Here is a 14,822-nt window from a genome sequence, read left to right as displayed (position 1 = left end):
CCCCAGGCTAAGGTTCCACACTGGGACTAAGTTACCATGATCACCACAGCCATTTAACTTCTGAGTACATAACTTAACGCCAATGACATCTCACATACCCTGTAATTCTGGTGAGATTCAAAGTTGGAAAGTGGAGTATTGCATGCAGTGGAAAAGGGCATGACTTTCACTCCTCTATAAACAAGGCCTTTATCATAGAGCTGTTTGAAGACCCACCTGGCAAGTAAAGAGACAGAATTTTACAGTTACATAACCATAATTCTATTTTCCCAAATGCAAACATTTATGCCAGTTTCTGTTTGTAGTTTCTCACAGCCAAAGAAGTGGAAACACAATGTCTCTCAACTGGTGAATAGCCGGTAAATTACAACACATCAGTATAATGAGATATTATGTAGACATTAAAAGTGCAAATATCTGTTGACATGGAAAGGTGTTCATGACTTGATGTTGACTGAGAAAAGCAACTGACACCATACTGTACAATGAGGTACCAATTATGTAAAACTGTATGTATCAGTATACATATTTACATTTTTAGAAATGCTAAAAAAGTAGATTTTCACCAATATGTTAACTATGGTTGGGATTTCAGACTTTTTTTTTTTTAATTTAAATTTACTTATTTATTTATTTATTTTTGGCTGTGTTGGGTCTTTGTTGCTGCGCGCGGACTTTCTCTAGTTGCAGCAAGCGGGGGCTACTCTTCGTTGCGGTGTGTGGGCTTCTCATTGCGGTGGCTTCTCTTGTTGCGGAGCACGGGCTCTAGGCGCACAGGCTCAGTAGTTGTGGTGCAGGGGCTTAGTTGCTCCGTGGCATGTGGGATCTTCCCGGACCAGGGATCGAACCCGTGTCCCCTGCATTGGCAGGTGGATTCTCAACCATTGCACCACCAGAGAAGCCCAGACTTTTTGTTTTTCTTAATAGTCTTCTAGTATACTGCTTAAATTTCACTGTAATGGACAGTTTTACAGAGGCAATTTAAAAAGTATAAACCACTGGGATTAGGATCAGATCTCTCTCCTACAGTCAGTCAAAAACTTTTATTAAACACTTAAACATGTTGCTTTAAGCTAAATGTAGCAAGACACTGGAAAACAGTCATCCCAGGTTCTCTTGTGGTGACTACTCATCTTTCCCAATTGGGTGCCAGAATTCATTTGGTAGGAATCCTTACTTGTCTTTAACTCATTTTTACAGTTCGATTCCTATGTACTTGGTACAATAAATGAATTAAATTCTCTCCCATTTGTTAAAATACATTTTTATGTAAAACTGTGCAAGTATTTTCATGGTATTCCTTTGGCTTTGGACAAAGCCTAAAAGGTGACATCTTGTAACAAATTTCCCAAGTTTAAACTCAATCTTAAATTATATTCTCTGATGCAAGGACATTAACAGGAGACCAGAGGAAAAGTGTCAGATTTGTATCATAAGACCAAGATTCAAGCCTAAGAGCCATATAGTTAGTTGAGTGATCTCAAGCAAGTCACAACCACTCGCCTTTACCTCAAAGAGGGTCCTAACCCAATCCACAGGACTTTCTAGATCATCTGGGAAAATTCATGTGGAAGTACTTTATATACTCAAAAGCACCAACTCAATCTAAATTATCACCATCAAATTAATGTTATCATTTTAAATGTATCTCCTACTATTTTTTAAATATTCACCCTAGGTCTATATGCCTTATTTATATGTCAACACGTTCCTCAGGAATAACTAACATTCTAATAGCAAGAGGCTTTGAAAACGGTTTTCCCCCGATTCAAGTATGTTTTATGTAAATTAAGAAGTCTGATGTAGAGCTATATTGTCCAACATGGTAGCACTAGCCACATGTCCTCATTTAAATTTATTAAAATTAGAAATTCAGTTTCTTGGTCATACTAACCACATTTAAGTACTAAACTGTCCTGATCTAGAGCATAAAGAGTACCTTCTTTTTCAGAAGTTTAAGAGAAACCCTGCTTTTTAGAATGCCCGAATCATGAGAACTCCAACTACTCAGAGAAATGGGAAGCCTCCCTGTCCAAAGTTTCTGCCATGTCAGAGAGTTTAATCAGCTCTCACCCTTGGGTACATGGGTCTGGAGATGCACCCACAGGGGCACATCAGAGTCAGAGGGTCTGAGAACTGTCCCACGGTATCTAGCTCCTCAAAGGCAAAGGCGTGTGCCAAGCATGTGCAACAGATCTTGACTAACAGAAATGTAATCAGGTAGATAGGACGACAGTAAGAGGCACAAGCACCTACAGTACAGCACAAAAATATGTATCCTACAAAAGAGCTTTGCAACTCACCTGTAATCTTGCATAATTTAACAAAAGTAGGACTCCCTCAAGGCCTGAGTTATGTACATAGGTCATTTTGCAACCATAATAACTATTTGCCCATTATTGATACATAATGATTCTCAGACTATTGTAGGAGGCTCAGGTTAAATCACCTATCAAGACCGGCATTGGGCTTCCCTGGTAGTGCAGTGGTTAAGAATCTGCCTGCCAATTCAGGGGACATGGGTTCGAGCCCTGGTCCGGGAAGATCCCACATGCCACGGAGCAACTAAGCCCGTGTACCACAACTACTGAGCCCGCATGCCTAGAGCCTGTGCTCTGCAACAAGAGACGCCACAGCAATGAGAAGCATGCACACCGCAACGAAGAGCAGCCCCCAGTCACTGCAACTAGACAAAGCCCACATGCAGCAACAAAGACCCAAAGCAGCCAAAAATAAATAAAATAGATTAAAAAAAAAAAAGACTGGCATTGCAACAGTTGTCTTGTAATAGTAAAAGGAAGCAAAATTCATTTCGAAACTCATGAAACAGTGACTGCATATACAACTTCTCTTAGTAAAAAATTCAAGTACACACCTCTTAGACTTAATTCCTTCAAACAACAAACCCATTTCTGAAACCTAATTTTCCTAAAATTTGGTACTAGTTAATTTGACAAAAAAACCTTTAACTCACATCAGGCCATTTATATTCTTCATTTATTTTACTTAGTGTGAATAGTTATATGTTCTGATATAGAAACACTAATGAAATTGATTACAGGTTGCTGCTCAATCTGCTAGGGCCATTATATACTACAGAACATATGGATAACCTAATACCTTTCTAGAATCCAAAATTTACTGAATTCAAAAATAAACCTAGGGGTGGAAGGGACGAATAGGTGGAGTACAGTGGAATTTTAGGGCAATGCATAATTCTAGAATTATGGATATATGTCATCACACATTTGTCCAAATCCACAGAATGCATAACAAGAGTGAACCCTTATGTAAACTCTGGACTTTGGGTGATTATGATCTGTCAAGGTAGGTTCATGAATTGTAACAAATGTATCCCTCTGGTGGGGGATGTTGATAATGGAGGAGGCTATGTATCTGTGGAGGCACAGCGTATATGGGAAATCTGTATAGCTTCCTCTTTTATTTTTTTAGAGCATTTTTAGGTTCACAGCAAAATTAAGTCTTTAAAAACAGAAACAAAACAAATACATCCCCAAAGATTTCAGATAATTGTGGATCTGAAAACAAGCGGATTCATGCTAGAGCATCTCTACTATCTAATATAACAAAATAGTCATTATATTTCAACTTCAAATAAACTTACCAGACAGATTCCATGAATTGTGGATAGAGAGTTTTGTAGTCATTGTCAAAGTCAATCCATCGGCCAAGTCTGGTAATAGTAGACTTAAAAAATATGAATATTAGAGTTTTTAGACAATGGTATTTGTTATTGTATAGCAATTTGTTTTACTTCTATTATCACTATATATGATGATTTTGGAAAAACAGAACAATCAATGGTTCAAGTAAATGTATACTGTAAACAACACATTTTGTAAGGTTAAGAACAAGTTTTCTTGGCATTCATCCTACATGCAGGGAATGTTATTTACAAGTATTAACATTCTTTTATAAAAGTCTACCAAAGCTACCATTTGGCAAACACCACAAGTCTAACGGTTGCTGGCATGAATCATCAATGGTTGCTAAAATTACTGAGTCATAGTATGATAAGGAACAGGGTACTTACTAATTACAAAGGAAAAACTGCAACTTTACAATGGAGAAACCTGACAGAATAACCTTAGTGAACCAAGTGAACAACACCAATGAGACTTATCAGCATCATAGGCCTTCTGATATGATACACTGAGAAGGGGATGATGTTACTTCTGAAGAATAGCAAATTTGACAGTCAAAGTGGTAAGAGAGTAAAGACGGAAAAAAATAAAAGCCAGACATGTTTTTAAGTTGTACATATATATTAATCTGAGAGCCACGGAGGAAAGGGGGAGTTGAGGACCTTTGTTCCTAAGCACATCAGAATAAGAGAGGACAAGAGCTCTGCTGGCACCAGACAGTTACTAAAATGTACCAGTTGTGGGAGCTCTATTACTAAGAGAAGCAGTGGGCAAGATGGGAGTCAATATAAAACAATGTGTACAAATGTGAATTGTTTTTAACATCTGAATTTTTTTATTGCCAAGATTCAAGCCAATCTATTTGCTAGGACAGCATGATTCCTGTCATATACTGTGGGTAGGTAGGAGATTAAACATGGAAGACCAATCAAGCACACAGAAATCAGAAAAGAGAGGGTTCAGTTTAAGCTAACAGTTTAAGTAATGGAGTTGAAGATGGAAGCTAAACACTCATTAAAGAGGATTATCAACCCCTCTTTTGTTACACTTTTGGGCACATCTCATAAAAAGCACAAGGAACCATAAAACATTTCAACCCCCATTTAAAAGCTAGAGTTTTTTTTCATTCTACTTAAAGTAACCAAAAATACCTTCCACTCAGTAGAATATCGCATCACAATTGCTCGGCACTGACTGTTATATTCTGCAATCCCCAATTTGGCTACATCCTCTGGTCCTCTGATTCCCAGTGTCTTATCAATTTCATATTCCTGAAAATTTGCAGTAAGATTGTTAACATCCCTGCCCTATGAAACAAATGCAATTCGACAAAACTAGAAAATAAAACAGATTAAAAAAAATTAGTTCTCAGAAAATCTACAGAGAAAACAAACTATAAATAGTATTATAAAAATGAAGAGGGCTTCCCTGGTGGTGCAGTGGTTGAGAATCTGCCTGCCAATGCAGGGGACATGGGTTTGAGCCCTGGTCTGGGAAGATCCCACGTGCCGCGGAGCAGCTGGGCCCGTGAGCCACAATTACTGAGCCTGCGCATCTGGAGCCTGTGCTCCACAACAGGAGAGGCCGCGATGAAGAGTGGCCCCCGCTTGCCACAACTAGAGAGAGCCCTCGCACAGAAACGAAGACCCAACACAGCCATAAATAAATAAATAAATAAATAAATAAAATTAAAAAAATAATAATAATAAAAATTTAAAAAAAATGAAGAAAGTCTGATTATAGCAAAAATTCATACTTTAACATATTATATAATGAAATCTAATGTTTATTAAAAAATCAAAACATTATAAGGCTGGTGACTCAAACATACCACAGGTAAACCATGACAATCCCATCCAAATCTTCTGTCAACGTGAAACCCACTCTGGTGAGCATATCTTGTAACTATATCTTTAATTGTCCCTGCAAGTATATGTCCATAGTGAGGCAGTCCAGTTGCAAAAGGAGGCCCATCATAGAAGGTAAATCTAAGAGGTAATAAAAATACGTTAAGTTACTTTAAAACAGACAGCAAAAATTTAGGACAGCATTTTTCTATAGATAGCTCCTGTAACTGTAGAGCCTTTGGGGAGAAGAAAAGCTGCGAGGCTAGGAAACTGAGACATAACTGATTAGATATCTACTGGAGGCCCTGCCTTTAAAAAAGCTAATTATGACAGAGTTGGAGAGACCTGTATTGGACCATCCATCCTTCATTAATTAGTTCCATGATATAAGGGAAATTATTCATCCTGATCCTGAGTTATCTATAAAATAGGGAAACAAACACCTATGATAAAGTTTTTGAGCACAGGAGACACATGATGAAAACAGTAATTAAAGAAAGGACTGGTCTTTAGGTGAATGAAGACTAGAGGCAGGAAGTACCCCAATAGGAGGCTATCACACTACTAGTCTAAATGCTTAAATGAGGGTGGTGATAATGAGAAAAGTGGAAAGGAAGAGAGTGATATAAAAACTCTATTTGGAAGACCTCTTATTCTTAAAGACTCTACCTTTACCAAAGAAATTCACATACTTTGGCCTATGTTTTGATTGCTCTAAGCATTCCTGAAAACAATTAAAGTCGGACCAAAACTGCAAGATTTTCTCTTCTTCAGCAGGAAAATTGATGTTTTCTGGAACTTGCTGAACCATTTTGTTACTGCAAGAGAAATCAAATTTATTATTCTCAAAAGAGAAATCTAGGAATAACATACATTAAAATAAATGTACCTATCACTAGCCATGATACTACCTGGTACTTAAAAAAAATTCCCCTTTCTTTAAGGTAAAGTTCACATACCATAAAGTTCACCCTTTTAAAGTATATAATATGGGACTTTCCTGGTGGTCCAGTGGCTAAGACCGCACTCCCAATGAAGGGGGCCTGGGTTCGATCCCTGGTCAGGGAACTAGATCCCACATGCCACAACTAAAAAAAGATCCCACGTGCTGCAATGAAGGTCCCGCATGCTGCAACTAAGACCTGGTGTAGCCAAATAAATAAACAAATATTAAAAAAAAATAAAGTGTACAATTCATTTTTACCTTTTTTTTTTTTTTTTAAAGTATATTCACAAGGTTGGGCAACCACCACCACTCACTAATTCCAGAACATTTTCTTCACTACTCCCTCTTCTGCCCTCCAAGAACTTGTACACATTAGCAGTCACTGTCTATTCTCCTCTTCCCCAGCCTCCTGGAGACCATTAATCTGCTTTCTGCCTCTCTGGATCTTCCTATTCCGGACATTTCACATAAATGAAATTATGTACATACAGCCTATTGCGTCTGGCTTCTTTTACTTAGAATTATGTTTTTGAGGTTCATCCATGTTGTGATATGTACTCATACTTCATTGCTTTTTATAGCTGAATAATATTTCATCATATGGATATACCACTTTTTGTTTATCCATTCATCAGTTCATGGACATTAGCATTGTTTCCACTTTTGGACAGAGCTGCTATGAATATTCATGTATAAGTTTTTATGTGGACATGTGTTTCCAGCTCTCTTAAGTAAATACCTAGGAGTACAACTGCTGGGTAATATGGTAACTGTGTTTAACTTTTTGAGAAACTGCCAAAATGTTTTCCAAAGCTGCTGTGTCATTTTACATTCTCCCCGCAGAGAATGAGATTCCAGTTTTTCTACATCCTCACTCCTTATCGTCCATCTTTGGATTATAGGAAATCCTAGTGGGTATAACATGGTATCTCATTGCGGTTTTGATTTCCATTTCCCTAATGATTAGTAATGTTGAGCTTATTGGCCATTTCATACCTTCTTTGGAGAAATGTCTATTCATCCTTTGCCCATTGTTTACTTGGGTTGTCTTTTTACTGTTGAGTTGTAAGAGTTCTTTATATTCTAGATAAAATCCCCTTATCAGTTACAGGATTTGCAAAAATTTTTTCCCATTCCGTGGCTTGTTTCTTATTTTCTTCATGGTATATTCTTTGAAGCACAAACACTTTTAATTTTGGTGAAGTCCTGTTTATTTACTGGTTTCGCTACTTCAACTTTTGGTGTCATATCTAAGAAACCACTACAGATAACAAGGTTGTGAAGTTTCAGCTCTTATATTTAGGCCACTGATCCATCTTGAGTTATTTCTGTATATGGTATGAAGTAGAAATATATGGTACTTTTAAATTTATTTCAGAATTTGTGTCCAATTCACACTCTTCACTTATTCTACAACTACAGTATAACATTTAGTAATTGCAGACAACACGCTTAAAAAAAAAAGAAAATCTTGGCAATTCTATCTAATGATACTAAAAATTCATTAATAATCTGAAAAAATAAATCTCAAAGTAGGTAAAAATTCTTACCTACATTCACAGGACAGAAAGTACTTTTGCTGAATCAACCTAATCTTTCTGAGGAAAACAGGCAAAACCTAAAAAAATTGTGAAGCTAAAAAGATGAGAATCACATTCAAATAATTCCTAGCTCATTCTAATTTTACATTTTATCACTTTTGTTGCTTACTCATGATTTTTGTAAAAGACAAACTCTATATCTCTCTGATTTAGTGCCTGGTGAGATAAGTCTTAAAGTATCTTTTTTCAGAAGTTTGTTAATAACCTCTTTCAGAAACACTTGATCAGTCAGGGCTTAACTATCTAGTGAGCATCCTCGAGCCCATTCCTCCTCAAAGCCTATTTATTCTCACTTTATAATTCTAATAAGGTTGGTGACCAGATTTCCAAGCCAACATCAGATTAGAAGGGGACAGAATTGCTAATAATGAGAAAACAACAGAGAAGGTGGAAAATCTTAAGAACACAAGAACTGTAACAGTCTGGGATAACTGACTCTAGGAGCAAAGAGACTTACATACCTCAACCAATTCTGAAAACATCAAAGCCTAAGTACAGTAATTGACCCATGCCATCAAAAAAATTTTTTTTATAAAAAACAAATAAAAAATAAATTTATGCTAGAAATTATGGAGTTTCAAAGACAAATACAGTCCTTACTATGTTAACTCATTTCTAGTCTATTTTATTTGACAGAGAATGTGAAGAGACTAACCAAAAGATTAACCATGAAATGGCAAATACACACATTGATTAAAAATAAAATTAGGGAATCTAAAAATTATATGGAAATTCAAGATCAGGGAAAATTTAAATCATGCAGCTCCTATGCTTTTATCAATTAGCAACACTGATTCAAAATATGACTGTGAGCTTCCTAGCAGCCAAGACAAGGGATAAAAAGTTAAAAGGATATTGATTTTGCACATAAGAGAAAAATCTATAAAAAATGAGATTTATGCCACTGAGGTCTGAGTCACACATGGAAATGAGTGATCTGTTTAATAAACATTTTTAACATCAGAAAAAACATTTTTTAAAGTTTGTTACAAGCGGTGTCTTTCCTTTTGTCCCCCTGTCATTTATTTTTGAGATGTGAGAGTACCTTTGAGTTTTATATAGGAAAAAAATAAGGAAAGAACAGGTGGGCCATTTAACTCAACTATCCATTTCTGATTAGAGTGTGCCATTAAATGTTATTAAACAGAAGTTGAAAGGCATTTTGGATCTTCAGTTCTTGTTATAATTTCCAGCCTTTGAAGGATGGAGAGAGGTGTTTGTGCATTTACTGATTTACTAGGAGTCCTACTGGTTCAGTGACAACCTTACTAGAGGCCAATTGAAACTTAAGGGGTTACATTTGAAGACTAACAGATCTTTAGATATCAACATATTTATTTCTGTCACCCCCTAATGCTTGTCAAGGCTGGTCCTATGATTGCCAGCATCTATGGAAGTTGATTAGAGCAGACTCACCAGCCCCACCTTGGACTGACGAGTCTGAACCTGCTTTTTAACAAGATCCTAGGGAATGAGCATGCACATCAAAATTTAAGTCATTCTCTTAAACTGTTCTGACCATTATTCTGGAATATCTATCTGAACTTTTTTTTTTTTTGAGAAAACGAGATTTAAGCTTTCTGTGAAGATGGCTTTTAACTTTTATAAAATTTTCTAGAGAGCTTCTACTCCCCCCAAAGATTAAGAACCACTGCATTATTAGGCCAAACACAAAGACCCATGCAATGGTATAGACTATTCCAGGAAGAGCCATGTATCAGTGACCGGGCTATGGCGGCTGCCGAGGAGAAACGGCCCCCATGCATAAATCACAGGATTGCTCTGGCCCCTCACATCCACTGGAGAGCTGTACCTGCACAACAGCATCCAGTAACCACAGGGCTCTTGGGGGAAAGGGGGAGCAGAAAGAAGAGGGAGATTAACCCTGCCAGGTCATGCTCAGGGAAGCAACCTCCTCTTCTTCCCTTTAACTATAATCCAAGGCCTCCACTATCTTCCTTATTCCATGACTCCTTCAGACCTCTTTAGCCTCAACTTCCTGTTCAGCAATTTCTAGATACCCTCTTTCACCTTTACTTGTATTTACCTCCACAGATCTTGGAAAAGCATACCAAAAACATTTTTGTTTAAAATAAATCTCATGATCTTCCTTGCCACACTTGCTCCCATTTTTAATTCCACTGTACTAGTAGTTCCACTATTCCTTCCCGTTACCTGACATTTCTGAGTCACCCTTAATACTACCAGATGATCCCCACATCCAGTTGATCACCAAGTCATGTGGGTCTGACTTCTAAGTCTATTTCTCTATTCCCTCTTCCTCATTCTCAGGTCTTCATAACTTGTTACATTAAGTCAAATTTAACCCAAGAGGTGGGTCCATCTCCAGCCTTTTCACAGACTACTTATATCCTATTAACATATAACCCAGAGATTTACTTACACAAATGTATAAAATATGTACAAAGATATCAACTGAAGCGTTTCTATAGACAAATATCTGAAAACAACTTAAATATCCACGAATAGATTAGACTAAAATAAATTATGGTACATCAATACCATGCAGGCATTAAAAATAATAAATCATAATATATCAAATATATATATTCCTTATACATACTGAGAAAGAAAACAGCAAGTCACAGTTATAGCAATTTATACTATGTGTATTATAATATTTTCAAGAGATTAAAAATACACTAAGTCTATGTTTAAGTAATTCTGTATTTAATTTAGAAGGCTACCCACCAAACTTAACAATGGATACCACAAGAGAATAGGATTAGATGAGGAAGGCGTGAAAGAACAGATTTTTATTTACTTCATATTACTCTGTTTTGATTACTTTTGAGTATGTATTAACTTTATCATAAAAAGTTTAAAAATAAAGGGAAAAATAAATACTATACATCCTACACACCACCTTTCTAATAGAAAAGTTCTGAAAGTATCACTTCTGTATTAAAAAAAGAAAAATGCAATGGTTCCTCACTCCCAATGGTTTCTGTACAGACTTTTCAGTGGGGTAGCATGATCTTACCCACAATTACTCCTCCTGGCCTTTACTCTTACAAAACTCCAGCTCCAACTACATCACATTCTTGACACTGCTGAGAAACAAAACTGCTTTGCGTTCAGGCCCTTTCTCCAAATACTCTAGAACTACTTAGCTTAAATGTACTCCGCTCTATGGGGATTTACCAATCCCCTTTTTACAAAACTAATATCCCCCTCCCCGGAATCTGCTCCTCTCCTACACATTATGGTTTATTTGTATTGCATGCCCATGTCTCTCCAATTCAACTGTAAACTTATTGCTGGCAAAAGCATTTTACTATCTAACCTCTTACTATCCTACCATGTGCTTACACATGGTAGTGCTCAAAAAGTTTGAACAAATCCCTTTGTCAGCATCCTTAGTTTCCATCAGTGATATTTCCCCCACCTGCCTTTCCAATATCCCACTCTGGGGGCTCCTCTTGGCAAGGATAATGGTTACGAGGGTTGGCTTTGGAATTTGACAGTTTTGGTGCCACAACTTAGTATGTGACTTACAGGAAAAGTTACTCAACCTTTAAACCTCAATTCTGCCACCTGTAAAATAAAGTCTGTAAATACAATGCTAATTTAATGTTAAGTGAAATAATGGCTATCAGAGCAATCACATGTCATCTATGGAAATTATTATCATTACTCCTTTGTCCACAAATTCTACTCTATTGCCTTTGCCCAGTCACTATATCATCTTTCCAAAAACATTTAAGAGTGCAATCTGCATTTAGCTGCCTTCTCTTCCCTACAATTCACTCTCTAATCACTTATGAAGAAGATATACTGTCCACCATTTTACTGATATTTACTTTGTAAAAGTTCATCGTATTACTTAGAAATCCCTAAAACAATTGCTTTGCCTCTAGTTTCATACTTCCTGACCTCTCTGCAACACCTGAATGAATGCTAGAAGTAATACTGTCAAACCTAATAAAAAACTTATCTTCTCTTCTGGATTCATTTCAAACACCACTTCACTCAAGAAGGAAACCACAAATTCATAAGGCTGGAAGCCAAGCATCATCTTCCACTTGTTCCTCACACGAAGCTGCAGTGACTACAACAACTCCCCATCTCCTGAATCACACACACTTTAAAATCCTGCTATACATTATACTACAGTCCCCTGCACCATATCCCCAAGTTCCTTCTCATCTTCAAGGCTCCAAACCCACTGCAGTTCCTGAGAAGCCTTCTCCTTCTCCCACTTCCAAATCCCACTTAGGAACTGTCTTCCTCCTCTGTGCACTTGGAATACTGTGTTATTAGACTGTGTAAGAGCCGAGGACGGGGGATTCCCCTCTAATCCCAGGCACCCAGCAATAAATGCCCATTCGTGGGAGCCTAAGACTTTGTTCTTATGAATACCTAGACTTCCAAGTAATATCGTCCATCTTCTGAACTCCAGTAAGCTCGATCACACCAAATTCTCAGAACCACCCAACAGTTCAAGTGTTACCAGGATACCAGGCTGAAGCTGAGAAACTTCCAAGAGTTGTAATCCTCGGCCCGAGAGCCAAGCCAGGATTGGTACCTGGTGCTGAGTTCTTTCGCCCCACTTAGACCCCCTCCCAATGTTTTCCTTGGAAACGGATATGCACGTAACTAACCCATAGCCCAAAATAAACATTAAAAAAAAAAAAATCTTGTGTACCGGAGGGGACCGTGGATCCCAGTGGGCAGTAAGGGGCGTACCTGAGGGGCCCGTGTGCAGGACAGGTTGACCTGAGGGGCCCCGCGGGCAGGATGGGGAGTACCTGAGGAGCCTCCGCGAGCAGTACCAGGCGTACCTGAGGGGCCTCCGAGCCTGAGTACCTCGGAATGAGCCCCGTCTACGCCTTGGTCAAGAGTCTAGAGGTGATGCAACTCCCCGAAAGCGTGAAGCTAAGAGGAAGTGGCCTGGTTTGCATCGGCCAATCAGCGTCCGCCGTTTGACACGCGTCAACAAGCCGGACGCCGATTGGCCGCGTGGGTTCCAAGTCACGACCACCCGACCAAGCGTTGCTCTGTGACCTAGCAGGCTGTGCGACTCCGTGGCGTGGCGGCGACGCGCTGCGTCTTTCACGCACCTAGGGCGACGGTGGTGGACACGACTATTTTGTGGCCTCCGGGGTGGGGACTGACTGGGAGGGGCACAGAGAGGAGGCTGTTGTGCGTCCTGGGCGTTGTTACACAGCCTTTGTCGGTGTTCACTGTACACAAGACGTAAGTGCATTTCACCAGGGGTTAACTAAATCCAACGATAGTAGCCTCAGTAATTATGTTGCGGGGCCGTGAGTGCGCAGTCTCAAGGCTGCTTTACTAGATGACCGTTAAGGAAAGCAGCCCTAGGCACTAGGACTATGTTTTCTGGTGTAGTGGAGACCTACACCAAACCACCTTGGAGTCTGCAAAAATGCAGAGTCCTGGGGCATGGACTAGGCCTGCTGAGTCTCTGGAGGTGGGTCACAAAAATATGCATTTTAACACGCATCCTGGATAATTCTGTTGCATACTAAAACTCTTGACCCACCTATCTGAAGAGACCCTCCTGTTTCTCAGGGAAATGCAGAGGCCACAAAATGGTCTGTGAGGAGCTGAAGCACTGGTGGTCAGTGGTGTTCAGAGAAGCCTCTCCTTTTGTGTCCTTCAGTGCCACCTGCAGAGGTCTCATGAATTTTACTGCAGAAGTGATGGTAACAGCCATATGGAGAGAGATAAAAAGGAAGGAAATGCCTGACAACCAGCTTTAGAATTATTGTGTGTTTCCTGTATTGGAAACAAAATTATTTGCATATTAGTCTGCTTACTTATGTATTTATTATCACTGCTGTGAGTCTGCCCAGCACCTTTTGGATCTGCTGGTTAAAAACCAAGGAATCCAGGGGCTTCCCTGGTGGCGCAGTGGTTGAGAATCTGCCTGCCAATGCAGGGGACACGGGTTCGGGCCCTGGTCTGGGAAGATCCCACATGCCGCGGAGCAACTAGGCCCGTGAGCCACGACTACTGAGCCTGCGCGTCTGGAGCCTGTGCTCCACAGCAGGAGAGGCCGCGATAGTGAGAGGCCCGCGCACCGCGATGAAGAGTGGCCCCCGCTCACCGCAGCTAGAGAAAGCCCTCGCACAGAAACGAAGACCCAACACAGCCGTAAATGGATAAATAAAAACAAATACTTAAAAAAAAAAAAAAAAAAACCAAGGAATCCAGAGCCATGCAAAGGACAGTAGACCTCACCAGAGACTATGACGGAAATTTTAGCCCTTGACAAATTGAGAGTAATTCTGTATGTAACTGTTTAGTGTATCCAATAAAAGGACAGAAAAAAACTAATCTATCTGAGAATATGTATAAGGCATTCCTTGATAAGTTTAAGAACACTTTGATAGTCTGTGTAGCATTCATTCAAGTCATACATGGTTTAGGAGCACCCTAAAGGGATTAGAGTAGGGGATTTTATGTCCTTGCCCAAAGGGATGACTCTCCAATAACTTAACTTACTTCTACACATATATTTAGTAGTGTCTTTACCTTATTAACTATAAGTATTTCGAATGTTTTAATTTTCACATTCCTCAAGTTGCCACCTTGTTCAGTTCATTTTTATAATCTGTCCAGACAGCCCAGATTAGAGCAGGACAGAGGGCTTCCAGACAGATGTGTCCAAGGGAAAAAAAGGTGGGGATGATAGGTCTAATTATTGGGTTGGCCAAAAAGTTCATCTGAGTCTTCCATAAGACGGTATGGAAAAACCCAAACAAACTTTTTGGCC

At 39.0% G+C, this 14,822-nt stretch overlaps 1 protein-coding gene across 6 annotated transcripts in view; it reads right to left on the bottom strand.

Annotated features, from left to right (window-relative positions):
* IARS1 (isoleucyl-tRNA synthetase 1) overlaps window positions 1-12,975 on the bottom strand; it is an 80,089-nt gene extending 67,114 nt beyond the window's left edge. The window contains exons 1-6 of one of the 6 annotated variants that reach the window (XM_082400898.1): window positions 12,865-12,975; window positions 6,205-6,330; window positions 5,497-5,653; window positions 4,817-4,936; window positions 3,626-3,708; window positions 99-216 (exon numbers count right to left, since the gene is read on the bottom strand). In XM_082400898.1, the coding sequence (XP_082257024.1) occupies window positions 99-216; window positions 3,626-3,708; window positions 4,817-4,936; window positions 5,497-5,653; window positions 6,205-6,323 (597 nt within the window). In that variant the 5' untranslated portion in view covers window positions 6,324-6,330; window positions 12,865-12,975. Of the gene's footprint in view, window positions 1-98; window positions 217-3,625; window positions 3,709-4,816; window positions 4,937-5,496; window positions 5,654-6,204; window positions 6,331-9,948; window positions 10,108-12,728; window positions 12,750-12,769 lie in introns of those variants that run through there. The other 5 variants (XM_082400897.1, XM_082400896.1, XM_082400899.1 and 2 more) reach the window with 5 other exon arrangements.
* Between the last annotated feature and the right edge of the window lie 1,847 nt (window positions 12,976-14,822).

This window comes from Balaenoptera borealis, assembly GCF_965194805.1.
Source record: "Balaenoptera borealis genome assembly, chromosome: 8".
NCBI classification, from domain to species: domain Eukaryota; kingdom Metazoa; phylum Chordata; class Mammalia; order Artiodactyla; family Balaenopteridae; genus Balaenoptera; species Balaenoptera borealis.
The sequence above is the reverse complement of the archived record's forward strand: the minus strand, read 5'-3'. Positions and strand labels throughout refer to the sequence as shown.